This window comes from Dufourea novaeangliae, unplaced genomic scaffold (genome assembly GCF_001272555.1).
Source record: "Dufourea novaeangliae isolate 0120121106 unplaced genomic scaffold, ASM127255v1 scaffold48, whole genome shotgun sequence".
NCBI lineage: Eukaryota > Metazoa > Arthropoda > Insecta > Hymenoptera > Halictidae > Dufourea > Dufourea novaeangliae.
In genome coordinates this window covers 1895097-1911264 of record NW_015373938.1, presented here as the reverse complement: position 1 = coordinate 1911264, position 16168 = coordinate 1895097, and the positions used below count along the sequence as shown (strand labels likewise).

At 33.2% G+C, this 16168-nt stretch overlaps 1 protein-coding gene across 1 annotated transcript in view; it reads left to right on the top strand.

Annotated features, from left to right (window-relative positions):
• The window catches only part of LOC107185543 (putative phosphatidate phosphatase), a 73345-nt gene extending 57401 nt beyond the window's left edge, over positions 1 to 15944 (top strand). Inside the window, exons 7-8 of the mRNA XM_015573244.1 lie at positions 1485 to 1580; positions 15876 to 15944. Of these exons, the coding sequence (XP_015428730.1) occupies positions 1485 to 1580; positions 15876 to 15926 (147 nt within the window). The 3' untranslated portion in view covers positions 15927 to 15944. The remainder of the gene's footprint in view (positions 1 to 1484; positions 1581 to 15875) is intronic.
• The last annotated feature ends 224 nt before the right edge of the window (positions 15945 to 16168 follow it).

Sequence of the window (16168 nt, the reverse complement as noted above, 5' to 3'; positions counted from 1 at the left end):
TAAATCACGCTCGATCATAAATATGAAATAGGCGAGGCATCCGAGCTCCGAGCTTTTACGATCCCCGTCGTCTCTGGTTAACAGTGTAGCGAAATAAAACGACACTGGTGTCAGATTTGGAAATTTTCAAAAATCAATTTTTCTTTAAATAGAATCAATCGAGTAGTCAAATGTAAACAAATAAATCAATTTTGTATAAAATATTTAATGAAATTTAATATCAACTAGAAAGTTTAGAATGTGTATTGTATAAACAAATGATTTGCTGAATTTATTCGTAATGTTTTGAAGAGCTATTTTATTAAATTCTACATATTTTTATTTAGTCGTGGCAATTCAAAAGAATTTATATACATTTAAAATTTTCAAACGATGTACTATTTTTTATTCAAATAACATCTAATTTAAATTATAAGCAATATATTTAATTTAATTACTTATACATAGAAAAATTACCAACGTATATAGGGGTTCCCACCTAACACGAACATCTTCAACATCTTACTTGTTTTTGAAGATACAAAAGAATGTGAGGGAAAGTATTATTTGGTTAGAAGGAGCAAATAGTATGATAAGCAAACATTGTTCGCAAGGTCATATTTTTAGAATCTTCAAGGTGATCGATGTTTTTTTAATTGAGACTACATGTTTTTATCAGTGTGGCGTAATAGTTGAGATCGAGACCAATTCAATGATCTATACTAGTGTGACCTTCATGTGACCTCGAGTACAAAAAATCCACAAATGCATGAGAGTAGATGCAATTAATTAAATAACTACGATAGACAGATTAGTGCAAAAATGTATCGAATTAATGGACCTAACTTTGAGCATTTATTAAAAGAATAGTTCTGCAAATCAAAAGCAAGTCAGTTACTAAAGGTGCTCATGTTAAGTGGGACACCCTGTATTAAACAATAGTAAAATCATAATAAACAATAATTATTTATCATTACTTCAAAAAACTGATAATTATTAGGTTGGTGATAAATTAATTAGAAACAATATCTTTATTAATATATATTTCACATTTATATTCATATCATGGGTGTAGCCAAGGGAGGGTACAGGTAGGGCCACTTGCGCCCCCCCTCCCCCTAGAGAGAAAAAAACCTTTGCCCTACCCTACAGGAAAAAATTGAATTTAACTGTTCCTCCCTCCAAGAGGAGAAAATATTACATTGTATTAACCAATATTTTGTATGTAAACATAAATCGAGAATCCATTTGAAGTAATATCATGAAATTTACCTTAAAATAAATTTTGTCCCCCCTCCCCCGACCGATAACCTGGCTACGCCCGTGATTCCTCTTAATATCAATATCGTTCCAGTTCCTATTCAACAAAATTCCGTTGATCGGCGCAACATAACCTCTAAAAGCGATTCCGATCGGGAACCAAACGCGTAAATCATTCATCAATCATACCTTAAAATGCAACACACGAGACCAAAGGTGATTTGTGATTTCGAAATTGTTCGTAGGCGATCTACGTGGCGAACCTGTTCAAGGATCGTAGACATTGCCCGACCGACGAGAAGCACCGCGCGGCCGACTACGAGACCGGGGCTGGTACACAGGTGAATAATGGCACTAGTAATCACAACTGTTGACCTAACGAGCTCGCTCTTCGCTTGCTGACCACAACAAGGCCGTGACTGTCTTCTAGTTGTCTCTGGGAAGCTAGCCCGATCTCAGGGAACAAGGAACGACGTTCTAATTCGTCGTCAAATCGTTCCAATCCGGACAGCAATACTGCCTTAACCCCGCTGGGACCGCTGATCATCATCTTCTCGACGACACTCTCCTAAGACGTTCAACATCTGTCCGCGTCATCATCATCATCGGGGAGATTCCCATCCCCCATCCCCACTGGTTGCCCCCTTTGCTCGGTCTAGCTTTGCCTGGTCGGTCGAACGTTTGCTGGAAGAAGTTCACGCAGCGAGGAGCGACGATTCGATTTTGTGTTGTTCATTGTCCCAGCTTTTTAGGCGTCTGATAATCTTGGTGACCCTTTTTCTACGAGGTACTCAGTGTCTGGTGCGTGGGACGTGATTGTGCATTTTTTCGTCCTGAAGCGTGGAAGCTCTGTTAGTGTCTACAAAGCTGAGCTACTAGTGCTAGTTAGTCCGCTACTTTGTATTTATTTGCATTTAGGCCGGGTACTGGAATGTTGTCCAATGTATAGTTGAAGGTTTCTTGCTTGAATCACCTCATTTTACGTCTATTAGCTCCCTCACTTGATCAGAATTTATTGTCGCCATCAATTTTCTTATTCCACTTCTGTCAATTATCTTCTAGTTCCATCAATTTGCCACCCCAAGTTTCTGTTCTTTGCCTCCTGTAACTCCCCTATCCCGCCTACAGCAATTTCCTCATTTTGTCTCCCTTAGTTTCACTTCTCTGTCTCTTTTAGCCACTAATAGATCTGCCACTTTACCTCTGATAATGCTGTCAACCTTCCTCCATTGTTTCTCCCACTCTCCCAATGTTAGTTTCCCTATTAGTTCAGCATTACTCTCATCTCACTTCGATCTACTTAAGATGCAACACTGAAAGGAATAGAACCTCAATCATTGGGCATCATTGAAATAGGTACTGCATTTCTCCATCTGTTGATGGGAAGTCTGAAGATTACACTTTGAAAGAACGTGGGATATAAACCTCCTGAACCTGACACACGAGGCTTCTCGATGATTCATGTCGTTGCCAGGTTTATGTTCCTAGCTACTACCACGATAGAAATCAGAAGCTGCTAGGGGCTCGATTCTAGCAACAGCATGAATAATTGATAGGCATTGTACACTGATGTATCTGTGACTTAGGCTACTACCTTATCGACGGTTCCATTACTTTATGGCCCCATTCGTTGTCAGGTCCAATCTTCTCATCTTCTATTAGCAGGCTGAACCACTGACAGCAGCGCCGCCAAGTGGTATTTGACGTTTCAATACCATATTAAAACCCACAGATCTTGAAGACACAATCATAGGAATACAGTTACTTTATCCTGAACGAGTGACATCTATACCACTTGATCAGTTACCAATTTAAATTTGAGAGGATGTAATAAGAAAAGGTAGAGAATGTGTAAATATGACCCAGTATATGCAACAGACACTGAGTGGCTTCCTTGAAGAGGTTTTTATTTCGTCCATGTTATCCCCTTCTGTGGGGTCTCATTATACATAGGTCTTATTTTATGCGTTAATTGGGATGGAACTTTTTTTTTAATCATCGGGTCGTGTGATACGTACAAACGTTGTATACGTACGAGGGTCGACATGGTTGTTTTTAGCGAAGCAGCACGGAGGCGATGCTATTGTATAGACGGAGCCGTGTTCGTAGTTTCGGCGAGGATGTATTTATTTCTTGTTGAGTACTATTTATTTATATGCGCTAATGGGTAAGTGGCGATTTTTGTTACCCCCTTGATGGGGGGTATTGCTTGTTGTATACAATGTACCCAATAGATTGGCGCCACGAGAGGGGAATACGCTTCCCTTCCCCCGCTTCCACACCCCTGCGCAACGGGAATGCGCAGAAGCAACGAGTCAAAATGAACAGTGATGGTAGTTTAATAACTTTACTAATATTTAAATAGGATGACCAAGTACTTTATCGACCAAATAGAAGTATTTCCGAGAATGAAAGGATTTCTAACAATAATTAAAATTATGCAAATTTATGAACATCTATTTATTAATCTACATACTCATTTTATTATGTTGATAGACATCTATTTAAGAAGTATTAAAGAAAGTTAACAAAAGAATTATCTTTTGAGTAATTAGTAAGAAATATCTTTTTTCTAAAAAATAGAAAATAGTATAAAAACCATTTATGGAAATCCTACTTCTATAATTATTACTTCTTACCTCTTACTTCTTAAATTGTCTCTTCCAGACGTAGAATACTGTTTACTATATGCATAATAAATGCATTACTTACTACATATTAATAATATATATGTTCAATGAGATTCGATGAATAAACAAATTTGAAGTACATTTGAACAAGGTTATGGTAAGGTCTAATTACTCTGCATAGGTTCATAGTATGCAAGAGAAGAAACATAAAAATATAAAAATTTAAGGATCATATATAGGGTAAATAAGGTATTAAAATATATACTCGATATATAGATATAAATAAAAAATGCAGAAAGTCATTGTAATCTTTTAACTGTAAATTTACTTATTTGAACGTAATAGTTGTTGAGAAAGTACTCTTTTTATGAGGAAATATAAAAAAAGTGCGGAAAAGAAGAAAGCATATTCCCCTCAGGCGGCACGGATCTATTGGGCAGGGTGTACGTAGCTCTTATACTGATGGAAGTCGACGAAAGAATCGACCTAATTAATGGGAGAAGTTCCACGAACTAAGCCCCCATTCCTTATCTTACTACTGCTGTCCTAGACAGTTCTAGTGGAGTATTTGAAACATTTTATAGGTTAGAAACCTAAAAATTCAAGATTAGGGTCCATTTTGTATTTATAGTTTAACGGTCGGTAAAATACTGTTTGGTCTCGACCAAGCAAAATATTTCATTTGTGAATTTGCATTTAAGTATGAAGTAATTCATAACTGGTAGTTAAATATTATTATAATTTAATAATAATAATTGAAATATAAATTTACTTCATTTATAACTAATGAATGATATTAACAAATCGAAGTACTAAGTACTTTAAATGAAACATTACACATATGAAGTAGTGTTTCGTTTAAACAATTATTCAAATAAAAATTTCATTTCACGTTTAAATCAAGTTCATTATATATTAAATAATAAAAATGAATTTTAGATTCATTTCGATAAAATTCAACAGTACTTATACAGAAAAAAATAGTTGTGGATTGCTCAAATCCGTCACTACTTTAGTTGAATACAAGGAATGAAACAGGTCAAGGAATCGAATGAGAAACAAAAAATTGTTATAAAAACTGAATAGTATACTTGTACAAATGTAGGCACTAGATGTTCAAACCCATCAGTACTTTGGTATAACGCTATAGAACTGTAAACATTCGAGTAATAAGCCAAGTGACAAGTGGTAAAAGATCTCTCCGCTCCTAAATGGAACAATAATTGTACAACAAATACAGTTGCGAGTTGTTCGAACTCCTCGCTATTTTTGTCTAATACACTCAAACTGAATATTCGAGTCATAGATCCAAAAATTAAGTACTAAAGGTCACTCTTAATCAGAATTGAGCAATAATTTTAATAACATATATTCAATAGATTTTTGCCTTCATTTGTTGTTGCTAAACTGTGAGTAATCGAATAATAAGTCAAGAAATTATGTGGATGAAGAATTCTTCACATCTGAAACAAAAACAGTAGTTGAAAAACAAATGCACGTACCTATGAGATGCTCAAACTTATCAGCACCTTCGTTTAACACCTGAACGTTATGAATATATAAATCACACGTCAAAAATCCAAATAGAGGAAGAATTCTCCTGACTAAAATCGTAACTGTATAAACAAACTTATTCGCGAGATGTGCAAACCCATCACTATTTCCACTTAACACTATCAGTCTGTTAACATTTGAGTCATATGTAAAAAAAACTAAATAGGAAAAGATCTACCTTCACTAAAATGGAATAATAATTTTAAAAAGAAATACACTTGCGAGGTGTTCGAACCAGTCGCTATTTTCATCTATGACAACTATACAATGCATAAAAAAAGTATTAACATACCCAGGTTGTTTATAACAAATATATTGAATAAACTGAAAAATAGAATATAATGATAAAAGCAAATTGTTTGAAAACTTATTAGGACTGAAGATAAAGTAATAGAAATTTATGACATAATGTAAGAACTTATAAAATCATTTCAAAGAAGTCAGTGTACACCAACACTATTTTTATTCACAATAACCTAGAAATTAAATCTCAGAAGAAATCAAACAGTATTTACAAAAACAAGATATACTCGCGAGTTGTCCGAACCCGTCACTATTTTTGTCCACCACTAACAGTTTTGACGCTCACTGGATGAAAAACGATTGGCGGGCGGGTGTCTCCCAAGTCTATTCTTTCGTCAACCGAACTGCAACAGATAAACCACGAGTTTGCAATTTATTCTTATACTATACATATACTTTAAATAGTTATTAATTGTTGGCCTTTTGGTGCTCTCGATCGCTTGATCCTATTACAATTGCTTGTTATTTACTTTAGATACACGAATATATATACTTAAGCAAATACGAGATGCGATGTTTGCCCGATTCGTTTCGATTCTTTTTTTTAAATTTCTAGGTATTGATCGTTATCATATATAATGCATATATTTTATGTTTATTAAAATGCGTACGAAGTGACTAAACTATAGACTAAGGATTCCGAATTCGATTGCGCGGATACAATTGGACAGAATAATTTGCTCAGTGCGACTTCTGGATCCGCTTGCACAATATAGTCGATCACAAACGAAAAAATGTTCATGACAAAAGCGAAATACAATGAAGTGGCATTAACTGCGCGTAGCCCGGGACCTCATGCGCGCAGTAAACGTGGATTGTCATCATTTGACCCTCGAAAAGCTAAGAATCGAGACAGCCGAAAGTTGCATTAGTGTTGTCTCACATCGGTGTAATAAATTATATGCTTAACTGCTTCCAGACGGGTCACGCAGTGTTGAGGATGACACGTGGACAGTTAACGTAGACACCCTTCGCGCAGTTAACGCGACTTTCCTGTATAATATTGGTCTGCAAACAAAAAAAAAGATTTTTTTCATTGCTATAAGAAATTTATGGTGCTTCCTGTGAATTTGAAATCTAACACATCTGGTTTTCATGGAACGGATAATATGGTGTTTCATGATATGGAAAATAAATTTCATAATACGGTATTTTATAGGGATATACTATACCCCCCTAAACGTAGATTCGTGGTTATTTTGCAGAAATACAATAAAGAAAAATTACTGACCAAGGAGAAAGACGTTTGCACAAAATTTGACTTCGGTCGATTCCTAACTTTAAGCTAATGGAGACTCTAAATTTTCATTTGTTATTGCCGAATACATTGAAATAAGACTTTGAAGCATAATAATTATAACAAGAAATGAACGCTGCTTACGTATAACTATTTCTGGGAAAATGACATTTTTTGAAAAATCCAATTTTTCGAAAAGGACGCCTAAAGAGGATTTGAATGCAGACCATTGTGATCAGGTGTGTCATGACGAGATCATTGTTCACTTAAATCTCGTCTTAATAGTTAACGGCGACTGTTTGAACGCGACAACAAGCGAACGATTCGAGGCGAACATAATAATACAAAAGTATTACATCGTTATTTAAGCAATTATAATACGCTCTATAGAAATATATATATACATAACCTTATTGAATTTCTAACCTAGATTGTAATATCATTACGAAAAATTGTATATATTTCTCGATCGCAAAGTTGTACAATCCCTGTACAATTAGACAAGTTCAGCGGCCGCGAATATGGTCGCTCCTCTCGATTGATTTTCTATTAAACTTTTTACATAATCGACGCAGCAGGCGTACTAGGCACGCATGCTGTGAATTTCGAAGTAATATTCGATAGTTGTAGCTGGTAACGGTGACGATCGACGAGTGTAAACACATAATCGTTAATGTTAGATATATATTTTAAGTGGGTGGAATTAGTGAGGTTATGGGATAATTGTATTTTGCAAAATAGCGTCCAGTTATTCAAAAAATTAAGTATACATTTGAAAATAATTTTCGTTACATCCTGGAATGTAACATCTACACGATGATTCTAAAGCAGTATGACAAAATTGATACATCTAGAAGTATATTTTAATAGACGTAGTTAGTTCCAACATGGCCGCCATTGGTAACCATTCTATGTATAGGAATTTTTTAAACATCTTGCACTGATGTAAACTATTTTTCTTCTTGAACTCAATATAATTCATAATAATCCAGATTATTCTAAAGTGTTTAATAATTTTTAAATGTTAAACCAATTTGTATTAATTGTTTCTCGTGATACTTTCTTACAGTATTTTAAAACTACAGAATTATCGAGTGTAAATTTTAATTGTCGTTTTCTACAAAAATGTTTTAAGAATGCATACAAAATTACGAAAAAAAATCGAACATTCACAAAATATATATTTATGAAGACTCTATTATAGAATGTGTATATTTTAGGAAATTTCCAATTTAAATATTACATTTTGTAAGAATCTAATAATTGCATGTTTATAAACATAAATAAGTAAAAAACACTACTTTATCTCTACTTATTCACTGTTAGCAATTTTATATTATTTATAGTATAATTATTTTGTATATTAATTCATTCGAATTATACTGATATTTTTTGTTATATATGCTAAAATATGTGTATCATATTGGTATACGCTCAATTTTATGAGTATTCCAATGATTCTTGCCGCTTATAGCCGACCGATATAGGGCCGATCGGTAAAAATCATTCGAGCACTGTAGTGGCGCCATTACCAGGCGTTGAATTCGCCGATTGAAATTTGTACTAATTCTTTTCACAGTTCTATTGAAAAAGTTCTATTTAATTGTTGCACGCAACATTAAAATGACAAATTGTCGATTTCAAAAATTAATTTTTGATTAAGTATTAAGATTTAATTTTTAATGTTTACATTTTTTTTTTAACATTTTAAAAGTTTATTTTTAATATTCAAATGCTACAGAGCTGACAAAATAAATCAGTTTCAACCTCCCTGTCTTTTAAACAGTCCAAAAAGTGACAAAAACAAAAACAATTAAACTTAGGTCGAGAAAGTATACTGACTCGAAGAGCATTTTTCAAGGTCATCAATTTTCTAACACTATATTTTCTTGTATATGTTAAAAATTGATGGGAAAAAAAATCTTCATGGTGATAATGTATGAGTTTTATTAAGAACTACAATGATGACCCTCACAAATTCACCCGGACCCCTGATTGTCAAGGGACCACGTTCTGCGCCTGCGCAAAAGAAAGATGTCGCTAGTGTGCTATCTTCTATTTCCCTCTGCCATAAGAGGACAGGTCTAAGGGGGTTAGAATCACTTTTGTTTTTATCACTTTCTGGCTGGTTTAAAGGTGAAAGTAGTGCCGTGATTATCTGTTTACACTTTCCCTCGTCGTACATAATAGTATAATTATATACATAAAATTTATGCGCACACGTGTACGGTGTGTGTAACTGGTGCTTGAAACGTTTCACAGGCATACGGCGATGGTGTGTGTGTGTCATCAATCGGAAGTATTTCTGTACCTGTACACCGTTGATAGACGAAACTCGTGTACGTTTCTAACGTTTAAGATAGAGATCTTTATTTATTTTATAATGAATATATCATGTACCTCGATTGGTTTGCGGATGGTGTCTGAAAGAAACCACGTAACTTGTTTGCGATCTGCAATTCGAACCTCGAGAATAATAAAAATTGTGAACGATTCCTCGACAAATAACTGGTTCTTCCTATTTATCCGAACAGAAATTTACAGGACATTTAGAAAATATAAACACAGCACAAATAGGCTATTTATGGCAATACTCTGCACGAATCTTTAAATGTGCGTGCAGTAATCGAAGGCTCACGCCCTGGACTTATACTGTAGGAGAAAATATTATATTGGGAGTCGAATTCGAGTCTATTTTGACCAAATAAGCTACGCGAGCCACAGAGTACAGTAGCCTCGCGATAATTACCCGCATTTGGGGCTCTACAGGCGGGCAGTTCTAGGAAACGGATAATAATCGAGACCCAATAGCATATGGGATCTCCTCGCAGCTTATTGTCTGTCGAGGGACCAGTTATTGGCCATAGTAAATAATGCGTGTGAGCACGGGGCATTCCTAACGGGTATTTATCCAGCGAGCAGTTATCGCGACTTTATTGTCCGTACTCATATAGATGCGAAACTTCTGTCGAAACCTTTCATGTTTGAAACCCTGGTATTTGGCAGCCTTCTCCTAATCCATATAACATAAACAAAGATGGCTGTCACGCTTACACTATAAATGGTGGGGGACCACACTGTATAAAGAGTCTTATCTATGAACAGGTCTGTTCATTGTCTGCTTCACTTAAAATTAGAGTGTATACCTTACAACAAAACCTTGTAACTTCTTGCAAGAACGTACCACGGTATTAGAGTATACGTTGAAGAAGATAACTTATTTGTTTCTCACTCCAGCTCAGTCGTTTAAATAAATGAAATCAAAATTTCACCATTGTACCCAAACTTCTATCCATCTTTGGTTTTACATGGATCAATAGTCTAAGAACTACCATAAATCTAAAGGCATTAATACTAAATTAACTCTGCAAATTTCTTCTTTCTCGAAGATAATCTAAAAAATTGGTATATTCCAACCATCTTCGTTCATACATGCATTAATAGTCTGAGAACTGCCATAAATCCAAAGACATTAATACTAAATTAATTCTGTAGGTGTCGTCTGTTTCGAACATAACCTAAACAAATTAGTATCAATTCCCAGATAGCACACAGCTAACTCAAAGACGTCTGTTTCAGTCTTGAATAGCTTAGGAATAGCGTTTTCACATCTTTCAAAGGTCTAATGTGACAAATCAAGGCGTCTTCAAGACATCTTAAACAGACGTAATTGATTATTATCGGATCTAAATCAGGTCAAATGCAGATCTTTAAAAAACGCTTTTCGGACGTATTTAAATGGTTATCGAGACTGATTAATAATAATATAAATTTAACCAAGCAAAGGGTTATCGAAATGAAATCAAAGTTAATAAAAATTTATTTGTATTTAATGTATTTATGTATTTAAAATTTGATTACAGTTGATTTTATTTTTATTTTTATTATTATTACATATCATGTGTGATAAAATATATCATGCACAGTGTGTTTACAAATATTGAAGAGCTATATTTACACAATACTTATGTTATATTACTTGTTTGTTATACAGGCACATATATGTATGTATATTTGTACATAACATATTTACAAATGCGCCTTAAACAGGTCTATACCAATGTCTTAAAGGTGCCTTTAGATGTCTAAGAGACGTCTAATGACGTCTTAAAGAAGCCGTACAAAGGTAAAAAGGCGTCTTAAAGACATCTTTGTTACTAATCAGGACAGTCAGTCGGTCAGACCTAAAATAGCTGTAAAATGGATGTCTTCAAAACGTCATGTACTATTTTGGTTCCTTGGTTCTTGAGCTTAAATAGAATTAGAGTTAGACCTAACCTAAGCTAAGCAATCAATGTCTTTGGATTTATGGCAGTAAAAGAAGACAGAGGCAGGCAAGCTGAAAAAAAACACGATGAAAGCAAATGTCCATATGTCTTGTACCGGTCTTCCAATCGAGATATGAAGAATATTAACCGGAAGAGATGGATGGAGTCCAAGTTCCATCAATCTCCCCCCTCGTTTAGTTTCTGCCAAGCGGTTATCGGAGAACCCTACAGTTTGGTACCAGCGGAGCTCCATTATGAAAATTGCTCGAGATAACCTAACAATAAGTTGTGTTGCGCATCGGCCGTCATCGTCGGGTGTGGTCTAGACTTCACAGACCAAACTACACGGTCGGTAATAATCGCTTGGTGGGTACAAACAATTTAAATAGAACCTAAAGTTTGATCCATGGCCTTTAATTAAGCCTAGGGTCCTCCTTTTCTTCAACAAATACAATTATAACCCAGAAAAACACACAAAATCCAAGCAAACGGAATGGGCAAAATGAAAGTTCCACCTACAATAAATCCTCGATGAGGATTTTTTATAAACTAATAGACGTATCTGACTGGAACAAATCCCATTGGCTTCAGAATTCTAAGCTGTATCGTCGTGCTAAACCTCCTCAAAAAATCAGCGTTACACCTAGGGACCTCTTCTTATCAGGAGCCTACGAACACTCATCGAGGATTTACTGTACAACGTATTACATTCTAATATTATCCACGAAACAATGCCTAGAATACAATACTTAGAAAATTGCTGAAGTACTTTTGGACCAGCTGCTCCGTAGCCAAAGAGCTAAAAATGGGAATAATTTGAACATTAGTAATTGGAGTTTAATAAATAATGTAATAATTATAACTCCAACAGCTTTTTTTGTAAATAAAAAGCATTCAATTTTATCAGATTTAATCACCTTTGTTAATATTCTTCATCATTGGTGGAAGGCTCACGTTCGTCATCATCATTCCCAAAACGATGATGGAAGAAAACTGCTTTTTAAGACGCTGATTTTTCTTCTAGGCGAAATCTTGCGGTTCCTCTTCGAAGAGGGTCGTAAAAAGGGGGTTACCGATCTCCGATGCGATAACAATGATTAAAAAACAATCGTGACGTATGTACTTTGTATTTTTTATATCCGTGTAAGTCCAAGTTTGGGTTAGATTCGGGACAGCATGTAAGTGTGTACAGGGTGTCCAAGGTATATGTTTCAATAATGTATGTGTCAATGTTTCTACCGGAAGTTCGGTAATCCGAAAATTCCGACTTTTTTTAAACTTGCAGGTTTGTAAGGGACCTCAAGAGAAGTATAGCGCAGTTTTTGTTTTTGGCCCAATTTCAGTTCTTCAGGGTGAAAACATCCCTTGAAAGTAGATAGATGTGTTCAGATTTCCCTGTATATCTTTAAAGCTATCCTAGATATAAAAAAATGGTTATAATAAAAATTTAATGGTTTCTTATGCTCTATAAAACGACGCAATTAAATTCATAAAAATTCTTTGTTTAAACAAAAACACGCCCCCCCCTATTTTTATTAATTATCAATTTAATTGCATCGTTTTATACAGCATACCTTATTTCTACAAACACATCAAATTTTATTCAAATTTTATAACAACTGAACTATAGAAGATATAACAAAATGTGTTAAGACTTTTTTAATTCTATTTTTATTAATTGATGAGTTTGTGAAATTACAAAACTCCATGATTGTTATTATTGTATGAACAGTTGAAAATGTTTTAAAACATTAAGGCTTCATTACGGAAAAATGGTGACAGACATTTTTCGTTCTATTTAACATTTTTACGTTATTGATATTTTTAGCTTTTTTGAGTTTTTGACATCTGTGCTCCTCTATCACCACTCAAAATATTGAAGCGTGTACCTGGAACACCCTTTATATATCGTTTCTTGTACAGTGATGTACTAATAACTTTATAATTGTTGTAATTTTTGAAGAATTACATTATAAAAATAATTTTCCGGAGAATTGAAAATTCTATCTAGAATGGTCAATCTTTGTAATTGAAGAAGGAAAAACACGTAGACCATATGACTAACAATTTCAAAAATAGAAATTTAGTTTTATGCCGTGTTTTCGTAAAAATAGGAAGAAATCAAATATTTTGATATCTAATATTCTTATATATGTATATATATATATACATATATAAGAATATATATATATATATATAAGAATGTATATATATATATACAAATTCGAAACAGTCAAAATGGTAATTTAAATCTTTCCTAATTTTTCGTGGACTACATAACATTTCTTTCTAAAGAAATATTGGTTTCGAGAAGAAAAAGTGATCGGTACTTTATGTGTATGTACTTGTGTTTTGCTAACACAGCAAAAAGTTATTAATGTTATTATTAACATATGTATACTAATACTTATGGAAGTAATACTAATATGAAAATTATTGGACCCAGTCAGTGTCTTAAATTTAAGAGACATCAATTTGAGAATCAAAGAATTTTCAGTCTCCTAAACGACCGAATAATCTCTTCCATTACTTAACTAATTTTAATTATTCAGTATGTAATTGTTTTTTTTCTTGCTAACCGTCAACTATTAAATTATTTTTTATATAGAGCATTTCCAGATCCTTTTATCAAATTTTAAAATGACAGGTTTTTATTTTAATCTTTTCCTTAAAATTCGAAGTTCCATATTAGATTCCTATGATACAAGATGCATGCAATTATTTACCAATACGATTGTCAACTTCTCTAATGCAAATTTTCGCTTAAGACGATGTCACTGGTCAATTTTTGCCTATAAAAAGAGTTCCTAAACGGAATTGCTCATTTTTATCAGCAATTAAGAATTGAACTGAACCAAAAATGTATTCTTTTTATTTTACTATAACTTATATTTATGCAAAATAAGTTGTCAGAGGGGCTATAAATTTGGACATTTTTTACCACCAAATAACAAATACGTTTTTCTTTGAAAAATTATTTAAATGTACATAATACCCGAGACAAAGTAATGGCGTTCCAGAAATAATCTCGATGGTAGCGCCATTGTGCGTTCAGAAGGAGGAAGCATTCGATAAAATCAATTCCTCTTACCATCAATAACAATGATTGATCTCCAGTTATAAATGGAACGTTTGTTATCTGATGTAAGTAGGAACGTTGATAACAGTATTAATTTTTACCGGGAATATTACGCGACACGAAGATTAATCTTATAGTACTTGGAATTGTTTTGCATTTGAATTCTTGAAATGAAACTACTGCACGTCCAAAATGTCGTAAATTACTAAAACATTAATACTCTCATGTATAGATGAATTATTTTAGAATGAAAATGAAAAGGAATTGAACACTTGAATGAAATAATTAAGAAATAACTATGCGTTTTACGTAACTAATTGTAAGTCCAGTAATCATTTGTAGTAACTAATTAAAAAAGTAACTAAGTATTTGGAAGAAATAATTATACTAATATTGAAATAAGTAACTAAAGAACAATTAAATGTAGAATACTATTTTTTTCAATTGCGTCGTAAAAATTATTTCAATAATTTTATAATATTTTTAAAGTGTATTTTAATTATTTTTATGCTGTTATTATGAAATGAAGATAATCTCATCAGGATTATTTTAATTTTATAATAACAAGACTATTATTTAAGAATACTATTATTATTTATTGCGACTAAAAATTGATTCAGAGACAGTGAACCCAAAGTAATCCCAATGTTCCGATTAAAAGTGGCAGGATTTTACAATTATGTTGAATGGTGCATACAGCCAGTAATATTTTTTATTGTTTCTATAATATTTTAAGTAACGTTTTATTAATTTATACTTTGTTGAATTTGAATGTAGAATTTTGTAAGTCAGTAATGTACTTGTCGTCCTTGTATACAGAGTCTATCAATAACAACTGCCGTCTTAAATATCCTCAGAACCACGGTGAGTAGGAGAAAAATGTACCGAATTACCAAAAAAAAGAAAAGAAAATTTATTCTGCACGAAGATTGTTACGATCGTATAGTGGGACCCTTTCTAACTAGATAACTTTTATCTGAAGATTTTTCCTCTTATTCCCATCAGTTACAAAAATATTCGATTTGTGTGCGCTTATCCTTTGTACACGTACACTTCCGATTAAAAATTTGGAATCAGTTTTTTATATAATAAAATTGGTGATTTCCATGGTAAATGAATAAATTTAAGCAAAACAAAATAATTACATTCATTAACGGACGTTAAAAAGTAACAAGACATGATTTTAGTAAAGTTTGATAAATGATCCCAAATCTTATATACAGAGCGGTAAGAATCATTTGTGGTTGTATGCATATATAGTTCGTTCCATTGAATAACGCCAAATTCGCTGTGTGGTCAGTAAAATTAAAACATACGCTTGCTTCTGCTGACAAATAAAAATTTCCATGCTTTCCATTTAATTTCTGTCCGTCTTTGCCTTTCAAAATTGCACAAATAAAAGTAGCCTTAAAATGAAGCTTATAATTAACAATTAATATGTCACAACGAATCATTATTTAACACGACTATGGTTTGCTTGCAACAAAGTGCGAAAAACTACTAAATTGAGGCGATTTTTCGTTAAAAAACATTCGAAATTGAAATGAAAATTATTTAAATTTCAGGACGAAGTAACATCACTGCGAATGACGACAAGATCATACGATGGAATTTAAAAAAGTTTGGAGAACGCACCAGAAGATTGACAGTACAGTCATATATTGTAGTATTAATTGTAATAATGAACAACAATGACGAACAATATTAATAAACAATAATGAAACACCATTTGTAGGCGGGTGTGAATAATAATTGTTATTAGCAATTTGATTGATAATTTTGACGTCAAATACTTTTCTAGGTAGAATTTTATTATAATTTATTTTGTAATACTTTATTGTAAATAATGTTCAAATAA